This window comes from Hippocampus zosterae, chromosome 14, assembly GCF_025434085.1.
Source record: "Hippocampus zosterae strain Florida chromosome 14, ASM2543408v3, whole genome shotgun sequence".
Lineage (NCBI taxonomy): Eukaryota > Metazoa > Chordata > Actinopteri > Syngnathiformes > Syngnathidae > Hippocampus > Hippocampus zosterae.
The window spans coordinates 1,447,740-1,467,673 of NC_067464.1; the positions used below are offsets into that span (position 1 = coordinate 1,447,740).

General features: G+C 45.8%; 2 protein-coding genes across 2 annotated transcripts; one reads left to right on the top strand and one right to left on the bottom strand.

Annotated features, from left to right (window-relative positions):
• Positions 1-2,565: 2,565 nt before the first annotated feature.
• On the bottom strand, positions 2,566-11,921 carry cpxm1a (carboxypeptidase X (M14 family), member 1a). The gene is made up of 13 exons (XM_052086963.1): positions 11,558-11,921; positions 8,833-8,942; positions 8,055-8,194; positions 7,859-7,943; positions 7,574-7,724; positions 7,335-7,423; positions 7,135-7,258; positions 6,820-7,016; positions 6,573-6,752; positions 5,855-6,149; positions 4,291-4,430; positions 4,102-4,204; positions 2,566-4,017 (listed from the first exon to the last, which is right to left on the bottom strand). Exons 1-13 carry the CDS (start codon positions 11,805-11,807, stop codon positions 3,683-3,685), a joined length of 2,199 nt encoding a protein of 732 aa, XP_051942923.1. The 5' UTR covers positions 11,808-11,921; the 3' UTR covers positions 2,566-3,682.
• Positions 11,922-12,820: 899 nt separating this feature from the next.
• Positions 12,821-19,596, top strand: zmp:0000000662 (RING finger protein 145). Its single transcript, XM_052086964.1, has 11 exons — positions 12,821-13,086; positions 13,241-13,497; positions 13,908-14,016; positions 14,284-14,375; positions 15,068-15,294; positions 15,529-15,707; positions 15,900-16,043; positions 16,127-16,309; positions 16,497-16,644; positions 17,656-18,012; positions 18,959-19,596. The coding sequence occupies exons 2-11, from the start codon at positions 13,329-13,331 to the stop codon at positions 19,223-19,225; spliced, it is 1,875 nt and encodes a 624-aa protein (XP_051942924.1). The 5' UTR covers positions 12,821-13,086; positions 13,241-13,328; the 3' UTR covers positions 19,226-19,596.
• Positions 19,597-19,934: the final 338 nt, after the last annotated feature.

Here is a 19,934-nt window from a genome sequence, read left to right on the forward strand (position 1 = left end):
GAGAAAATACAAATTTTTGTCATGTGGCATTTAGACCGTTTTTTTTTTTGCCAAAGAAGTCGAGTATTCCAAGTGTCGTGAGACAATAAACCTTTTTTTTTTCCCTATCTTGTTTTTTAATTTTTTTTATTTGTTTGTTTCTCCCAAACGCCATCTTGGGCAAAGTGAGGACTCCAAAATGTGTCGAGGACGCTTTGTCGCAATTGCAGGGCGACCAATCCAGGGTGTCGCCTAACCCATTGAAGACTTTATTTTCTCAAAACATTTTGTCAACGACCACCTCTTCTGACACGTGTGGTGAAAACCAGACTTTTTTTTCCTACATAAAATCAAAACACTTTTTTTTTTCTCAACCAAAGACAATGAACAGTCTTGGGGGGAGGAAAAAGGCTTTTTTTTATAAAAAAAAAAGCGGAATAACTTGACTTGTAATATTTTGACTTTTTTTTTTCCTCAATAAGACGACCCACTTTTTCCCCCACCCCAAAAAATATTTGCTCCCCTGTAAAAGCCTCTCCTCAGAAATCATCTTGGGTCAACTGACGACTCAAAATGAACGTCTGGTGTTGATGTGAGTGTAAAGTGCTCGTTTGTCCGAGCCCGCGATTGGCTCCGGCGCGCCCGCGTCCAAAATGGATGTCGACTTAAAAAAAATATCGGTGTCGGCTCGCGAGATGGCCGTCGATCCCAATCGACTTGGTGCTGCTTCGTTCTTCGCGCAGCTATCTTCTTCCTCTGCCGCCGCTTTTGGCTCGCGTTTCTGCTTCGTGGCCTTGCGATGCCGTTGAGGGGGCTTCCCCCCCCCCCTCCCTGTTCTTTTGGTTCTCATTTTCTGTTCAAATGTGGAAAATAATCCAGAGTTGTTTTCCCCATTCGCTCATTTTGCCACCTTTTCTCACTGTAAAAATCTGTAAATAACAAGGACACCCAAAGAAATGTCTCATGCGTCAGTTTTTTTCTCCCTTTTTTTTTTGCGGGGGTTGGTGGGGGGGGCTAAGGTCACCTGAACTAATAATGATAATAGAAATAACAGTGCAAGCCAAGTGTGACGTACTATGCATACCAGCTGTCGTTGGTTTTCAATAAGGGCTGGTCCAGCTTTTTATTTCTCCTCCGAATGTTCCAAGTTTGACCCCCCCCCCCCCCCCCACCCCACCCCTGGCAAAGTGAAACCTGATCTCATTATTTATTTTCTCAAAAAGGTGAGAAAATGTGTACTCTGGAAAACGCACATCTTCAATCATGCCTTTTTGACCCTCATTTTTTTTAAACCTGTGTGGGGAAAATTCTCAAAGCATTCTTTTCCACCCGTCACAACTTTATTTCAAATGTATCTTCTCAGAAACCCGATTTTATTCATAACAAACGTATATTCACACTTTCTTCCCCCAAAATCCCTTTTTATTTTTTTATTTTTTGTATTTAAAAAAAATGTATTTAAGCAAAAATGCAACTTTTTCGGAGGATCACAGCAAACCAACTCATATCGTTTTTTTTTTTCTTGGCAACCAGATTTTATCTCTATTCTTCTCTATCTATTGTTACATTGTCACATTTTATCTTGATGTACACTAACTACAACTTTTTATTCTATTTTTAAAACTCTGGAAAAACTAATCTCATAATATTCCAGCCTTCCAGCAAAAGGTTTTACAAGGACTGTCGTAATTGTTGCAACTTTTTCGTGACAAACAACAATTTAAATACTCGTAATATAACAGCCTTGTGGGAAAACCAGACTTTTTTCTTGAAAATCTCTTGAGGCTATTCTTGTAATTTGCGCATTTTTTTCCCCTTGACAAATGGCAACTGTCATACTCCAACTTTGTATTTAAAAAAAGAAATCGCTGAAAGGGACAATTCTTTTTTTTTTTCTTGTCAGAAAAATGCTTTTTTCTTATAAGATTGCAAATTTATTTGCCCTCTCTTTTTTTTCTCTTCCCAGTATGGCTCTAATAATTATTACCTATATTATAGTTTATTCTTGCGCTTATTTCTGATGGCAAAAGGACATTTTAAAGTCATTTCAAAACTGATATTCAAGGTGGGGCTGGAAAACTGAGCATGTAAATGCATTTATTGAATTAATTTATTTCATCATCGTTCAGACTTTGTTTTTCTCCGGAGCTATTTGTGTGTGTGTGTGTGTGTGTGTGTGTGTGTGTGTGTTTGTGTGTGTGTGTGAGAGAGAAACTCGTCTTTCACGTTTTTCCCTAAGTACTGATAGAATAATCCAAAACTAAAATGAATATTAAGATCACTCAGTTTGCTCTAATTTTAAGACTGAAATGAGTGCAAAATATGAATTGAATTGCATTTTCATCTCCTTTACGTTGCTCCTTTGCGCGCACGTTTGTGTTCAAGTGCACGCGGCGCCAAGTTGTATTCACGCATCGAATCATCGAGAGCTGTGAAACATGGGGGAAGAAAAAGGTACTTTGTCTTGCAAAAATAAAAAAAGAAATTGCATTGTTTCGCAACGTGTTGTTCTGCCTCCTTTCCACTAGACGGCAGCGTAGCCTAAGAGGTCCGCTTTTGTCCCAAAATGAACCCGGGCCAGCCAAATACAGTAGAAGGAACTTTTATTCAAACAATAATTTGATGAGACAGTGTGGTCCTTTTGGACTTGAGTCAAAGTCAATTCGCTCGACATCAGACCAGCTGACACTTGAAAGGGTGGTTTCACGGCATCGTGCCATTTGTCATCCTTCAACAGTTGTTGAACAGAATTGCCGCGACTTCACCGGTTGCGCGTTCACTTATTCATTCATTTGTCACAGTTCAAATGGGCAGTTAAGGCGCCACACAAAATTGTACTCGAAATAAATGTGTTGATTATGGAAAATAAAATCGTGCTTGCCGCTGAGGATAAAAATGTCATTTACGAGAATGTTTTTTTTTTTGTCTTTGTTAATAGCAGGAAAAAGGTTAAACCCAGGCCGTCCCAAAAAATTGTAAGTATTGTGATTTAGAGGGGACATTTTCATGTGTCGAATGCCCTATTTTTTTTAACTAAAATGTCAGTCTCAAAAATAGTCATGTTTAAAAATTGTATTTTTTTTCAAATGTTAATCTTTTTTTCTCAAAATGTATGAATACAACACATTTTTCTAAAAATGAAAAGTGTTGCTGGCACAAAAATAAAGTAATTTCAATTTGTTTTTTAACTAATAGTAATTCATTGCAGAATGGTGATATTTGCTATTTTTCGGGAAGTTATATTTTTTTCAAGAAACGTGGTACAGTCGAGCCCTGCATCCTCACAATTTGGTGCCTGTGGACTCGCTGATCTATTTTTTGGGGGGGGGGCTTTTTCGCTGTATGATCACGTGATTTTTGCACTGTCAACGTGAGAGCAGTCGACAGTAGGGGGCGATATTGCTCGACTTTGTGGCTCCCTCGAATGGAAAATGGATGACTAAATCAGTTTCATTTCACTATTCCTTCAACGCGACATGACTCAGAATGCTTTGTTTCGACTCGTCCCGGTATATAAAACGTAATATTGCACAAAAAAATATTTTGGCTCGATGCTCCTTTTCCAAAAGTGATTTTACGACTGGACAGCACCGTCAAGCGTCCATTTTGGATGTGGCAGGTGTACCTAATGACGTGTCCGACAGTGAGGCGCCGCCGCCGTGCGGTGTCGTGTCGCTGCGCGTTTTTTTCAATCCCGAACTCCTCATAACCGCAAGGAGGTGGATCGCGCCTTGCGGGCCTGCTCTCGTTGCATCCTGCTGCCCTCTCGCCGTTGGTTGATGGCCTTGGTGCTGGCGCGCAGCTTACGCAGACGAAGGGCCCGCAGGCGCAGCTGCAGGTCCTGCGGGATCTTGCCGCCCTTGGCGCGGATCTCCTTCAGGCGCTGCGCGGGCGTCTGCGTTAGCGTAAAGTCGCAGACGGTGGCGCGGGGCTCCATGCCCACGCGGCAGTGCCGAACAGCCGGAAGGTAGCCCTCGGCCCACGCCACAACCTTGTAGTCGCCCGGATTCAGCAGGCGCCAGTAGTCTCCGTCAGCGGCTGCGGGGTGGAGGGAGCGGACGGGAAAAGTGAGCGCGAGGTTCGCCGGCCAAAGGGGGCGCCGTCCCCGTTTTGCCGCCGTACCTGTTCGGATGTCGTGCCCGTGGTCCTCCACCTTGATCACGGCGTCCTCGATTCCTTTCTTGCTCTCCTTGTCCCGCACCACCCCTTTCAGGCCTCGATGAACCTGACAAAAGCAAGTCTTGCTTTGTTAAAAAAATAATGTAATTCAATATTTTTTTTGCTCCGGGGAAAGGCTTGAGGATTAGAGACCTGCTCCATGAAGAGGAGGAGAGACTCTTTGTTGTTCTCCCACTCGATGGGAAGCTCGCTGGCGTGAGGAAACTTGTCGCAGGAAAGCTCCACCGTCACCTCGAAGCAATTGGTGTGCAGGTAGCTGAAGTCATTCATGCCTGAGAAGGACATCACAATGACTGGCTGCTATTGATTCCAACTGTCCAAGGAGTTGCGCGTGTCTGTGCGAAAGAAAGAGCCAAAATGGCTGCCGTGCACCAAAATGGCTGACTCAAGAGAATTGCGTAGGTCTACTCTCGATAGCCTCACATCTCGTCATTTTCTCGTCATTAAAGACATTTTTTTAGAGCGCTCTCTATAAATGTAATAAATATAGCGAGAGTGCAACCTAGCTAAAATATCAACTCCGCATCATAAAATGGCGGAATTTCTGTGCCTTTTTTCAGACACGGCTTTTTAGTCCTTTTTGCTGGTCTGCTCATGATGCTCACCTAGCGGATTTCAATTCAAACTAGCTTCAGGGGCATTTTAGAAATGTTCTTGAGAGTTTCTGAGCCAAAATGGCTGACTTCCTGTGCCCTATCAGACATGGCTTCTGGAGACTTTTTGGAGGCCGTTTCATGTTACACCAGCCTACCAGATCTCACGCTGTAAATGGGTAACTGACTTCAGGGCCGATTTATTCTTCATTTTTCAATTTTTTTTCTTTTTTTAATGCTTTCAGCAGTGCTACCAAGGCAGAAAGGCTTCAAACCAAAATGGCTGACTTTCTGAGTTTTTTGATACATGGCTTCTAGAGACTTTTTTGTAGGCCGTTTCATGTTACACCAGCCTACCAGATCTCGCGCTGTAAATGGGTAACTGACTTCAGGGGCTGATTTATTCTTTTTTTTCTATTTTTTTTTCTTTTTTTAACGCTTTCAGCAGCGCTACCAAGGCAGAAAAGGCTTCAAACCAAAATGGCTGACTTTCTGAGTTTTTTGATACGTGGCATCTTGAGACTTTTTTGTAGGCCTGCTCATAATAGATAACAATTTTCTGTTCAACTGGCTTCAGGGGCTGATTTATTCTTTTTTTCTTTTTTTTTAACGCTTTCAGCAGCGCTACCATGGCAGAAAGGCTTCAAACCAAAATGGCTGACTTTCTGAGTTTTTTTTTATACATGGCTTCTTGAGACTTTTTTTGTAGGCCTGCTCATAATAGATAAAATTTTCTGTTCAACTGGCTTCAAGGGCTGAATTATTATTATTATTATTTTTTCACATTCTCGAGGGTGCTACCAAAATGGCCATTCCGTAGCAAAATGTCTAACTTCCCTGTAGATTGTGAGATGGCTTCTTGAGAATTTTTCTGGAGGTGTACTCATGATACCAAATTCCATGTCGCCAAGTGAAACTAGCACCATGGGCAGGGCTGAATTTTTTTTTTTAATCATAAATCGGTAAATTGCAGTGTGCCACCAAGAACAAACGACTGACTTCCTGTCTCTTTTTCAGACATGCCCTCTCATAACTTTTTTCGCAGGTCCGCTCATGCTAAAACCCGCTCACCAAGTACTCGGGGAAAGTGTGTGGCGACTCACTTCCGGGCACGTGGTGCCAAGCTCCGCCGTTGATGATGTTGTTGTACGCCTGGAAGTCGTCAGTGTGGCACAGGCGGCGCTCGGGGTTCGCCATGGCCAGGTTGGTGGAGGCGTAGACGGTGGCCAGCCAGCGGAAGAAGGAATTGTCCGGGGTGGGCGTGTTGGCCTGCGGGGCCCAGAACTCGGTGCCGTCGTACGGGTAAGTCACCACCAGCTCGCCCCCGTGCAGGTTGGCGCCCAACACGAACGGGATGTCTTCCATCCAGCTGATCACGGCGCGCGTCTCCGCCGCCACCTGACGCACCCGAGAACCGACCGCAAATGAAATTGCCGGATGTTTTCTTCCTCTGCGTGCGATTTTCTTTTCCTTTTTGGGTCCTACAAGAATCTATTTTGGTGTTTTTGGTTGCGTATTCCAGGATAAGTTGTGTTTTGGTAGCCCCTTCTCAGAGAGTTTTTGCTGTTCCTTGGATTCCTGTCAGTGTTTTTGTTCCGTGGTGCCAATGATGCATCCTGATGTTTTTGGTGCCTCGCTGAGAATGTTTTTGGTGCTTTTTGGTCCATCGCTGAGAATATTTTTGGGTGGTTTTGATTTTGGGCTAATATGGGCGCTAGCTTTCCGTCCCTTGCTAGGGATTCATTTGGATGTTTTTGATTCCTCGCACCTATGATACTTTCTGATGTGACGGATGTTGTTTTTGCGCGGGTGTGTTCTTACCATGGCGTCCTCTTTCGTGTAGTATTCCGGAATGGGAATGTAGTGGTTGGGTACTTTAGACGGGTCCTCGGCTATCTCCTGAGCATCCCACAGGATGGTGTTTAAATCCGGGAAGTTGTGATTCAGGTCGATCCCTTCGTAGGTGTACCGTCCCTCGCCCCAGCCGGCCAGCTCGGAGCCCTGAGGAACGCCGGGAGTTTTAAATCCACGTCGGTTTTCACGCAGCGAGCGGGTCAGGATGACGCACCTTGGCGTAAGCTATTTCGTAGCCGTCCGGGTTCATGGAGGGAAGGAGGTGAATGCGAGTCTCGGTAATGAGCCGGACCACGCGCCGGTTGCCCCTCTTGTACTCGCGGCACAGATACTGCATCAGGTTGAGAACCAGCTCGCGACCCAGGACCTCGTTCCCGTGCATGTTGGCCACGTAGCGGAATTCCGGCTCGCCTGATCAAAATGACTCATTGAGTACCAAATCGAAGTGTCTTGTACTTATTCTCCGACGTGGATCTTTGACGTCGATACCCGTCATTGGGAGCCAATGAGTTCAAACGGCGCTCCTCACCCAGTTCGTGCTTCCCGGGATGATCCGAGATCTCCATGACGTAGAGTTTGAGGCCCATGTAGCTTTTCCCGATGGTGTAGATGCGCGTGATGTCGGGACACTCCTCCGCCACCGACTTCATCAGCTTGCGGAGAAGGAGAGCGAGCCAGGTTCAACGTTTTCCAAGCGCCAAATCCGAGCGACTGGTCGCGAACGTTCACCTTTCTCATCTCCTGGTAGTTATGGTGTCGGAAGTCCAGATTATCCTTTGACCCGCCCTCCCGCGCTGAGGAAACGCTCTCCTGCGGCTCTGCGAGCGGGAACGACACAGCGTTTGTTTGATGCGCACCGGGACTTGTTCACACCCGCATAAAAGTCGTTGGGAAACAACCCCTGGTGCCTTTCATGTGATCCCCCAAAATTTTTTGGGTTTTGTTTTGGTGCGTGCACGCGCACGTACCGTCAAGGCGACACCCGAGTATCTCGGCTCGTAGGCAGATGTCTCCATCGGGGTACCAACTCTGCGGGTTGATGCGGATGTAACGCGCAACCACGGGCACGGGGAGCAAGGCCAGCACCGGACTCTCGCCGTCGCCGTTGCCTTCAAAGATCTGCATGGAGTGGGGACGCCACACGTTTGTGCAAATCAATGGCGGGGGTGGGGGGGGGGGGGGTGTGCTGGCTTTGCATTATTTTTGCAAATTTTGCACACCCTTGAAGTGGGCGGGTCAAGCCTGAATCTTACCGCTTCTTGCGTTGCGTTCATGCTGCTCTTCCAGCTGACGGAGTCGTTGCTCAGCTGCACTTTGTAGCTGGTCACCCAGTCTCGTCTGTTCACACGCAAAGCTCGCTCAGATTTCCCAATCGGGGAAATTCCGCCCGATCGAGGGTGGGGGGGGGGGGGGGGGGGCTTGCGGACGCGGCCGCCGACACCACCTGACCTCCAGATGGTGTTGCGGCCCTGCAGGATGACTCCGGTGAAGCGGGTGAGGTGCAAGGCGTCCACCTCCAGCCACTGGTGCCGGTCCTTGTAGTCGGCACACCAGGCGCCGTCGTACAGGTCGCCGTCCTCGATGCCTGACTGGAAATATCATCGCGCGCGCGCGCGCGGAAATGCTTGGTCAGCTTCGGGGAGGAACCGCAAACTTGTTGGCTCTGGAGAGTGACACTTAATTGCTTTCAGACTCGCCGAGTCCTTTCATAAGACGATCCTTTCATGCTATTATTCTTGCAAAGGCGCATTGTTTTGGCCGTCCGTCCGTCCCCCCCACCCCCCCACACACATTCTCAAAGCCCCTCATTGTGTCCCTATGTGTTTCTAATAAAAAGCCCTCCAACACAAATACAGCCTTGATAACGCTCATCAATTTTTCTCTGTCAAAGTGAATGAGAATACCGACAATCCGTTTCAGCCTGCCAAAACCAAGCAACCAAAATTTATGTAATCTGCTTTTTTTTTTTTTTTTTTTTTTTTGGTAATGTAATCTGCTTTTTTTCCAGGAGTTCCCATTATGTGTTAGCATTAGCACCCACTGAAAGCCTCCTTTTTTTTTTTTTTTGAAGTCCTGCTCACTCTTTGCCAAACTGCTCATAAGTTGAGATACCGCTGTATCAAAATCTCCTTTTGCACAGAAAAGTCGTTCGAGACGTCCACCATGCTGCATGGCGACAAAACAGCTGAACAGGACAAGAGTCCAAAAAAAAAAAAAGAGATCAAACCTGGATGTTGAGCCTGCCCCTATGAGGACCCAGACCGAACCTTTGGAAGGAGGACGCCTGGATTTGGGTGTCGTCCACCCTGAGGGACTCCAGACCCAGGGGAGGACAGCCTGGGGGAAGTCGAAGACACGTCTTGGCGTCAGTGACAGCGGGTGAGTTACTTCCCAAAATGAGGGTCATAGGACAAGGTTGGGGTGTGAGAAATGGGGACGTTGCAAATCGAAACAAAACGGGATGCCTCGATGGATTAGATCTGCACTTGCATTTTTTTTCTTCACTTTTGCGCTTTAAAGGCCGTGAAAGAAAAGGTTTGGGCACCGCTGCGCTTGAGTACAGCCGGAAAGTATTCATCAGATTTGTGACTTGTTGAATTTTGAGGTTGAGGGGAAAAAAAAAAATATGTATTCCATTTAGGAATAAAGCCCGTGACCTAATAAATTGCGGAAAAAGTGAACCGCCACAAATACTCTCTGGATTCACTTTATGTGTGCAAATTTTATTTTCATCCGACTGCTACCGCCTGTTGCGCTCCGAAGGACTCTGGTTACCGTATGTAACACAATGTTACTCCTTCTCTTTTGTTTGAGAACAAAAGACAGAAAGGACTCGTGATACTCTGTATTCACGTAACAAACGACTGTCGTTATTGTTACTGCGTGTGACATCACAAATGACACCGGTTTACTGTTACCGTAAGTTACATTGACGTGACACCTTTACTGTATTTGTATGTGAACGTCTCGTAACAAATGACTCCTGTTAATGTTACTCTGCGTCACATGAATGAATGACTCTTGTTGGTGCGCATCTGTTACGGGACAAGATGACGCCTTTGACTGTCGCAGGTGACTCTGCTTGCTGTCACTCTTACTGTGTTACCTGCCACATGACTCCTGTTACTGTTACTTTTTGTGTTGCATGACAAAAAATGGCCCCTGTTACTGTTACTGCCAGTTAGGCGCCAAGTGCCGCCTGTACTGTTACTCTGGCGGTGTTCCACGACCAATGACTCCTGTCACTGTTCCCGTGTGTTACATGCCAAATGACTCCTGTTACTGTTACTGTGTGTTGCATAACAAAAAATGGCCCCTGTTGCTGTTACAAATGACTCTGGTTACTGTTACTGCCAGTTAGGCGCCAAGTGCCGCCTGTACTGTTACTCTGACGGTGTTCCACGACCAATGGCTCCTGTCACTGTTCCCGTGTGTTACATGCCAAATGACTACTGTTACTGTTGCTGTTACTGTGTGTTGCACGACAAAAATGGCTCCTGTTGCTGTCGCAAGGGACTCTGGTTACTGTTACTGACAAGAGATGCCTGGCTTGTTTGTCACTGCTGTGTTCCATGACAAAGAACTTTGCGTATTCTATTCACGTTTCATGACAAATGACCGTGGTTCCTGTTACTGTTCGTGACACACCAGATGACTCCTGTCCCGGTGACTGTGCGTTGCATGAGAAAAGGAATCCCGATGCTGTTCAAAGGAATCTGGTTACTGTTCCTGCCAGTTAGATGCCATGCGCCGGCTATATTGTTACTCTTACGGTATTCCGCGACCAATATTCCTGTCACTGTTCCCGTATTTTAGCAGTGCCCCGTCCTCCCCTTCAAGGGGTTAACACTGCTCCAGCGTGAACGCGATGTAATCAGAACAGCTCAGCTATGCAGGATGCAGAGAGCCCCCCCCCCCCCCCCCCGCCCCCTTCCCACTCGCCGTGCTCCTCGAGGACGAGCAGGAGCAGGAAGAGGGCCGGATAAGCCATTTTGCGCAAAAACTGAGTCAACCGGGGTCGAGTTTAAAAGTCAACCTTCCAACCGCCGGGAATTCCGCCAGCATTTATCGGAAATGCTGACGGCGGCGTGTTTTGGCTCCGCTCGTCTGCTTTGGAGATGCGCGTGTGTGTTTACAGCCCACAAGAAAGTTCAGCCTGTTCTCACGCTTGGAGTCAAGTCACAGCAGACTTGCTTGGGGGGAATTGTAGCACATCTGGCAGCGAGGCACTCAAAACATTGACCAATTGACCCGCTTTCAAATGAACTTTGGGTTTCGGATTCATGTTTCAAACGAGGGTCACCGTTTAACTTGTGGGTTTAAAGACGGGTGCACGGTGTCAAACAAGTCAAGTTCGAACGAGGGTAGAGTTTTTGACAAGTATTAGGGTTTCAAATTTGTTTTGGTTTGAATTTACAGTTGGGGCATCAACTTTAGGCTTTCAAATTGAGATTTCAAACTAGGGTTAGGCTTTCAAATTAGGGTTTAAATCATGTTAAGGGCATTAATCCACGGTTGGGGTTTGTCATTTGTCAGTTTGAAACTAGGGTTTGGGTTTTTAATTAGTAATGCGGGTTCAAGACAGGGTATGATGACATCAGCGTTTCAAGTTAGGGTTTTAAGTGTTTGTAGACAGGGTCGGGGTTTCAAGTCTTGTTTAGGGATTCAACACTGGGTTTCTGTTCCAAATTCGCGGTTCGTGCTGATGTTGGTGGTTCAAACAAGGATTGGGGGTAGAAATGCGGATTTTGAGACACGTTTATGGTTTCTCGGATCTTCAACTAAGGTTAGCCTTTCAAATTGTGATTTTAAGTTAGTGTGAGTGTTTGGGTTCCAAGACTGGGTTGGAATTGTAAACAGGTTTCCAAGTTAGGCTCAGAGTTTTTAAGTCAGGGCTACCGTTTTAAATTCAGGTTTTAAGGACAGGGCCGGTGAGTTGCGATTGGTCATACCCATTTCAGGTTTGTCCTTATGCTTGTCTTCCTCCTTCTTGCCGGGACGCGGCGGCGTTGGCGCCCAGCTCGCCGTAGACTTCAACCCCGGAGTCGACGTCGGCGTGCTCCCGGCCGTGCCTCCGCTGTTGGTGGTCTCGGAGGTGGTGGCGCTCTCTGTGGCGTTGTCGGCGATCGCCCGAAACGTTCCCGTCAGGAAGACGATGAAGACCAGGGCTGACTTTTCCATCCTGCTCCTTTTGTGCTGCATGTGCAGAGAACGCGCTGGGACATCGCTTATGAGGAGAGACCGGGGGCGAGGAGGAGGGGGGAGGAAATGCGGAAGGAGGGGCTCCAGACTGCGGAACCCCAAAGATCCAACGCCCTCAAAACTCGTTTTAGGGTTTCAAAAGTGCAGTTACAGTTTCAAGATGGGGTGAAGAGGTCAAAGAAGGGTTTCTTCTTTCTTCTTGTGAGCAAATGGCTTCTCCAAAAGTCTCTCCACTCCCCTGGAAGACCAATCCTACCCACCCACCGCTTGGATAACACTCAGGCAGGAATTTATGAAACATTTTAGTGCATTTTCAGCCCCACTTGAATCCAGGGAGGAAAAAATATCCCTTGGGTCACCCCGATTTGAGTACTTTTCAAAGATTGATTTTTAAATCGAAAACTCCCTCCGTCTAATTGGCTACTTCTGCTATTCCGTCTATAAGAAGTGGCTACGCAAATCACTTTCTTTTCATAAAATGTAAAACAAAAAAATGTCATAGGATATGTCAATGAATAGTATTTTGAAGTCTGAGTATCTCCGAATATAATTGGCTTCTTCCCTTGCGATGTATGGAGGAATCCTTTTAATCTTTTTATTTTTTAATTAAATTAAATGGAGGTGTGTTTTCACTGCCCGCCGTTGTGCTTTTCGTGCGACTTGTTATAAATATGTACATCAACCCGTATTGTTTTGTGTTTTTTGTTATTGCAAAGTGTCCTTGTGTGTCTTGAAAGGCGCTTATAAATAAAATGTATTATTATTATTATTATATTAATTACAAAAACTTTCAAGGTTCCAACTCTCCCTCGATCTGATTGGAACATTGGGTTGTGACGTTTACGGAACAGAGCCACAATCTCGTGCCTTGTTCTGTTTTTCTTGGATAACTTTTTGTTTTACGGTTCGCACTAACGGCAGCTTTACATTGCTGTGAATATTTAGATTCGTTTTAAAGTTTGTTTAAAAAAAAATAATAATTTCCGATTCAAGTTTTCTTCTCAACGCGATTGGCTTATTCCGCTGTGACGTTTACAGGAAGTGGCGACGCAAACGACCGGAATCATAACACTGCTTCGAAGTCTTACTCCACGTCCGTATATTGTCTGATAAGTCAAATCAACTACAAGTTTATTGTCAAATGTGCCCTCTGTGTTTCTTTTAATTAAATCAAGTATTTTGTTTCCAACGCGGTTATAACTTAACGTTTGATTTGCTGGAAAAATGTGGGACGGTTTGTTGTCCACTTGATAAACGAGCAGGATGACTGCTGTGCAACGTAAGTTGCATTTGATCCCGACTAATCATTGGTAACTTTCAATTGATACGATAGTACCGCCGTGTACTCTGTTAATATATCCAGTATTGTAACTTATTACTTTATTCGCATTGGTGTTGTTTTACCGGTAAAGTTGTTTTGTTTTCTGTTTCAGGTGATCGCAGGATGGACGAAATGGAGGCTATGTGACCCTCATCAACCCCTTTTCTCCCTCCCCCCAAATTCGTCTTTTTTTTGTGGGTATGCCTCGACTGGAAGAGTTTGCCAATGTGGCCCTGAGGGTGCCCATCATCCTGGTGCTGGACCTGCTCTACAAGCATGACATCGTTACTTTGACGGCGCACCTCAGGGTCAAAAACGAACATATGTTCACCAAGTACGGATGGCTCGTCTCCGATATGTTTTACCTTGGTGAGTACGTTTTTTTTTGTAATTATACGTCATCATTTCTGGGTTTTTTTTTCAACATTTGGGATTTTTTAAATTTTGTATTCCTGACTAATATTTTGTTTGAATATTTGTTTGTCGCGTAATATTTTTTGTCAAATATTGGTTTCTTATACACCAATGTCTTGCAATATTTTACATTTTTCATATATTGTTTTCATATTTTTACCCATCTCTTCAAAACACTCGTGCATTTTCCCAATTTTTTTTTCTCAGACTATTTGCACTTTCCTCCGACAAACTCATCTATTTGCTGTTATTGATGCTCGAGCTAACGCCTGGAATGCGTATGGCATTGGCGCTATCTTGCGGTATCTTAGCGCCGAGCAAGTATGCTAGTCAACTGAGGATCTCCATGTGCATGTGTGAGTTAGGTCACTTGCTGATGCTGGTTTTGCTGCTGCTGCCACTGAGACACATCGTGAGCGTCTACCTGCACGTGCTGGCCGCCATGCTGCTCTTCGTGGGACACCAGATTGCAAGGTCAGTGCAATCTGCAAGCCATCAAAAACTGGCCTTTCAACATATTTTTGGAATTCCAATGAGGCTTTCAGTCAGGTTTAGTCTTTAAAATTGCCAATGAGGGTTGGGGTTTTAAATAAAGTTTTCAATCCAGTTTTACGTCTTCAAACCAGGTCCGAATCGGGGTTAGGTGTGTACTGTATGTAATTGGAGTTGACTGAATTGTGTTGCTGTTGTTCTGAGCTCGTCCCGCCCCTTTTTGTCATCATTACCGCTTGCTATTTCCAGGGAGTTCATCATGGAGGAGCTGCATTCGGACCACCAGGGGGCGCCCTATCTCCACGTCGAGGCCATCAACAGATTCATTTGGGCCGTGACAGGTGAGTCCTCCTGCTGGATTGTTGCGTCATTACACATTTACTGGATCCATTGATGTCATGGGGCTCACTAATAGTAACTAAGTAGTATGATAAATGAACAAATATAGATGATTAAGATTTCTTCAGGATCATGTTGAAGAAAATTACAAGCTAGGATTAGGGTTTCAAACTCAGGTCAGTGTCTCAAACCTGGATTTGAATTTAGAAATTGGGGTTTCATGCAAATTGGCAATTCAATCCAGGATTAGGGTTTTGAACTAAGGTTAAGGTTTCTAAAGTAGGGTTTCAAACAGTGCTAAGAGGAAGGTTAGGGTTGCAAGATCCAAACTAAGTGTTCAGGTTTCCAACAAGGGTTTGTGTTTCAAGTTGTCGTTTCAATTCGCAACGATTAGGGTTTCGAGAGAATGTGTGGGTTTCAAACAAGTTCGGGTTTTTAAACCTGGATTTGGTTTTTAAGCTAGGGTGACAAAAGAGTGTTAGTGTCTCACATTCGGACTTCAGTTGGGTTTCAAAAAAGCGTTTAGTTCTCGAACTGGTGTTGTCGCTCTTTCAAATTAGGGTCCTAAAAGTGTGGGACAAATAAAGGATATCTTATCTAATCTTATCTTATCTTAAACCATGCTGTGGTACTGGATGGACATTCCAGGACAGCGCCATCTAGTGGAGTGGTGTCTGCGTTTTTGTTTTTTCAGGTCAGCTCCTGGTGAGCGCGCTGATGGCGTTCCTGATGAAGACGCGCAAGGTGTGGCTCTTCTGGGTCCCCGCGCTCCCCCTGCTGGCCCGCCTAGGCGGCGCCCCCGTGGCCCTGCTGCCCGCCGTGCACGCCTTCGCCGCCGCGCTCAGCGAGGTCGCCTGCTGCCTCTTCCTGCTCTCGGTGCTCTACCGCCTCACCAAGGCGGCGTTGTCGCTCGAGATGGAGGTGCGCCAACCTTTCTATTCGTTTATGGATTGTTAGCCTTTAGCTAGCAGTCTTTGTGACGATTGGTTTACTTTATTTTATTATCACCACATTTTTGCTCGCTAGTCAAGACAAAATATCGGCTCGAATCTCGAGAAACTTGAACTCGGACCCTTACTGTTTTTTTTGGGGGGGGGTTGTCTTGAGTTTTTTTTTTTTTTTAAACATTTAACCTGATCCTAAAATCCCGCCCAGGGCATGGCGCTGTCCCGCCTGCTGGGGGCAGCGCTCTCGCTGTGGACTCAGTTTGCCGTGCCGCTTCTCTTTAGCGTCTTCTGGTTGGTCCTCTTCGCCGTCTACCTGTGCTCCGGCGTGATGTCCCCCGCCGCCTCGTCCGCCGCCCGTCACAGCCTCCTCTTCTTCCTGCTCACCGGGTGAGGAAGCGCTCACTCTGTGTGTGTCTGTGCACTCGTTTGTCCAAATGAAAATCCTCAATCCAACATAGTTCCTCCATACCGAGATGCTGCAAGATGGCAGCAAAGTAGCGCTTTCGTCTCAATAAAACTCCTAAAATCACTTCAACGTGGGTCCTTCATATTCGTGTTTGTGTGTGTGCACGCGCGCAGTGTTTCCGAATGCTGTGCCACGCCGTACTCGCTGTTGGGTCTGACTTTCGTGGTGTCCTACTTGGCGCTGGGTCTGCTCAACCTCTGCAAGTTGTTCCTGGGGAGCGACGACGCCGCCCTGCACAACCACAACGTGATGCACAGGTGAGCCACCCGCCCGTAGCCCGACATGCTTCCACTTGATTTGTACAAAGGCGCTCGTTGGTAAGCTGCGTTTTGTTTGTCAGGGGCTTGACGGAGGGCGTGACCCTGCTCCTGCTCGCCCTGCAGACGGGCCTGCTGGCGGCGGCGACGCTGCAGCGGACCTTCCTGCTCAGCATCATCCTCTTCATCGTGCTCACGTCCACGATGCAGGCCATGCTGGACATCACCCACCCGCTCGTCCTCGCCATGGCCGCCACGCGCAACAGGTGCTCGCCTCCACTTGCCCGCACGACTTTGCTACATGTGTACACTAGGCGGCAAAGCGATTGAAACAAGGCGGTCCGAGTCCAGAAAATGAAAGCCCACCAGTGGGTTGGTGGAATGTTAACTAACCTTCGTGATGTTTTTTTTGTTTGTTTTTTGTTCCCCCCCCCCCACGATGACCTTTTTCAGGAGCGTGTGGAAGCACTTGCGTGGGCTCAGCATGTGTCTTCTTCTGCTGGTCTTGCCAGTATTCATGGCATATGAGATTTTACAGTTTTTCCAGATGGACTTCTGGCTCCTCATTTTGGTGGCCGGATGCATGCTGACCTCCCTTCAGGTAAGACCGGACGATTTTAGCCATCTCGGCTTCCTTTTTGGCTCTTTCCTGGGGTCCGACGAAGACAAACGCATCCTTGACGTTTGAAAACACTGCAACCAAAGTTGAATCAATGCCAAAACCAACGGATAACATATTAGTAGTCGTGCAACCTTGATTTATTTTAGAAATTCGGCTCCCGAAGCGACTGTCATGAGTACTCTTGTGCAATTTCATGGATAAACCCACAAAAACAAAAAATCTCAATAAGGCCGTTCCTGAAAAGACACAGGAAGTCACCCGTTTTGGTTTTAAGCCGCCATTTGGCTCGGTGGTGCCTTCTGGAACGATTTTTCAATTTCAGCTCCCGAATCCAGTGTCATGTGGCAGCATGACATTTGGTAGCTGTGTCTATCATGAGTAGACGCACACAAAAAAAAATCTCAAGTAGCCATGCTTATAAAAACCCGGAGAGTCGTTTTGGTGTGACACAGATATCCAGAATAATTCAAAAAGGTATCCCCGCCAAAGCTAATTTTACAGCCAAAATGACATTTGGTAGGAATGTCTTTAGACCCACAAAAAAAGTCGAGAAGCCTTGCTTGACAACACACAAAAAATCCGGCTTGACGTGGCACTTTAGTACTGCCATCGAAAAGAAGTTTGGAAATTTAGCACCCAAAGCCAATGTCACTGAGCAACCTGAAATTTGGGAGGTGTGTCTATGATGAGTAGATCCACAAAAAAATATATATATCACGAACCCATGCTTGAAAAGTCACTTGAAGCAGGCCATTTTGTCTCAACGGCAGCCTTCAGAGTGCTTTTAAAAATGCATCCCCTGAAGCCAGTCTCGCCTAACAATGTGTCATTTGGTGGGCATGTCAATCGTGAGTAGACGCACCAAAAAAAAGCCACGTTGTTTGGAAGTGGCCATTGTCGGCTCATTTCACTCATTGCTCAGGCTGCTCCCGCCAGCGTCGCTCGCCGCTGTGGTTTTTGCTCACATGTTGTACGCTCTCGTGGACGCAGGTCACGGGCACGCTGTTCATCTACTCCCTCTTCATGGCGGAGCTGTTCCGCAGCGAGCCCATGGAAAACTTGGACGAGGTGATCTACTGGGTGAACGCGGTGAGCCGCTTGCTGGAGTTTGCGGTGGCCGTGTGCGTGGTGGCGTACGGCGTCTGGGAGTCGCTGTTGGGCGAGTGGAGCTGGACGGGCGCCTCGGTCATCGTCGTCCACTCGTACTGCAATGTGTGGCTGCGAGCGCAGTCGGGCTGGCGCAGCTTCTTGCTCCGGCTGGAGGCGGTCAAAAAGATCAACTCGCTGCCCCGGGCCACGCCGCTGCAGCTCCGGCGCCACAATGACGTCTGCGCCATCTGCTTCATGGTAGGTTCCGCTTCAAAGGTGGATAAAGATGTGCCTCAAAAGACCAATCGCTGGGATTTTACTACTCGATCCGTTACGCACACATAGGCTGTCATGTTTTTTGTGACTTTTTCTGCCTGAACTAAAATTATTTCTTGCCGGCACTATAACATTTCCATTTGTTGGCGTTTTTTTGAACCGTTGTATTTTTTTTTCACAGTGCCTGAAACACACGCCGTTCAAAAGTTTCGTTGCTCTCGCGCGAATCCCGATGAAATGTGTTGCACATATATTTAAAGATAGCTTTATGGTTTCGACCGTGGTTAATGAGTTAGGGTGTCAAGACGGGAGTACGGCTTCAAATGAGCAATTCAAGCAAGGGTTACGGCTTCAAATTAGGGTTGCTAGGTTTTTGATTGTTATTAACGCGTTTTTAAAAGAATGTATAATTTATGAATTAGAATTATTGTATATCGCAGTTATAACAGTACACAATTTATATTAATGTACGTAATAAATTCAAATAAGAATTCAAATGCAGGATCTAAGCGCGACTTCTTTTTTTGGAGGGTTGGGGGTCATTTATTCTCCCATCTCTTTATTTTTGTATTTAAATTTTTTTTTTGCCCAGTCGTTAAAAAAGAGGCGCTCCTGCAAGTGAGGTTTTAAATGATTAAATGATGTAAAATTATTCTACTTTTTTCACTTTTTTTTTCTTTTTAGATCTTTTAAATTTTTTTTGGGGGGGGGCGTGTTCCTTGCATGATTCATTTACCCATCTCCAGGGCCTTTTTTATTCCGTTTTCTTTTTTTCCCAGTCAGTAGTTCTTTTTTTCCCTTTAATGTAATTACTTTCTAATCATTTTTAAAAAACTGGGATTATTCTTATTTTTCTTTTTTTTTTCTTCCATTTAAAAAACAAATTCCGTCTATTCATGAAAGCGTTGTTGTGCATGCGCGTTAACAGGAGATGACGTCGGCCGTGGTCACGTCGTGCGACCACTTGTTCCACGCCAGCTGCCTGAGCAAGTGGCTTCACGTGCAGGGGACGTGCCCCATGTGCCACCAGACGATCCCGGCCCAGCCGCCGACCCACCGCGCCACAGAACCCGACGATTCGGCCCCCCCGCGTCCCGACGCTCTGGCCCCTCCGGAGGAAGACTCTGTGGAGGAAGACGGCTTCGAGTCGGCCGAGGATCCTGACAACGATCCAGATGAGGGTGATGTTTTTTGATGTGGAGTTTTTTTTATTTTTTGCATTTTCATTTTTCATAAATGGTACAGTCCTGCCATCTTAAATCTGTCACATGTTAACATGAATGGACAAACATAACTAAGGTGCTGTTTTTTTTTTCTGTCGCCCTGCCGTCTCATTCTTTGACGTGAGGAGTCAAAAGTCTAATTTTCTCATCTTTTTATTTTGGCCTTTCTTCTAAATGTGACTTAGTTGAAGTTTTTCAAAACCACCAGACACATAAAAGGTTCATTTGTGTTTCAAGACGCAATGGTCAACATCTTTTTGACTACTGAAGGAGTGTTTTACTTTTTTTTTTTCTTCCAGAAGCTAACATGCTTAAAAAAAAAAAAAAAAAAAACATTGAAACGTTTTAGTGAATGCCTCGCAACTTTGTTCTCTTTTTTTTTCATTAAATATTGAAACACTTGAGTCGTTAATTCTTATTGGTTCATATTTGTAAAGCCATTTCCTGATTTTAACTCAAAATAACTCAAATGTAGACAATGACAATTACATGTGCGAGGATTTTATTTATTTGCTCATGTAAATGTTGCCAAATCTGAATTGAATCCTGGTCCCCTAAAACAAAGTTTGTAAAAACAAAAATGGATGAATTTGTCTTAAACGCACTTTAATCAAGTGAATATTAAATTGAATTTCAATGTCCAATCTGGATTGAAAGTAAAGGGGCAGGAGGGAAGGACAA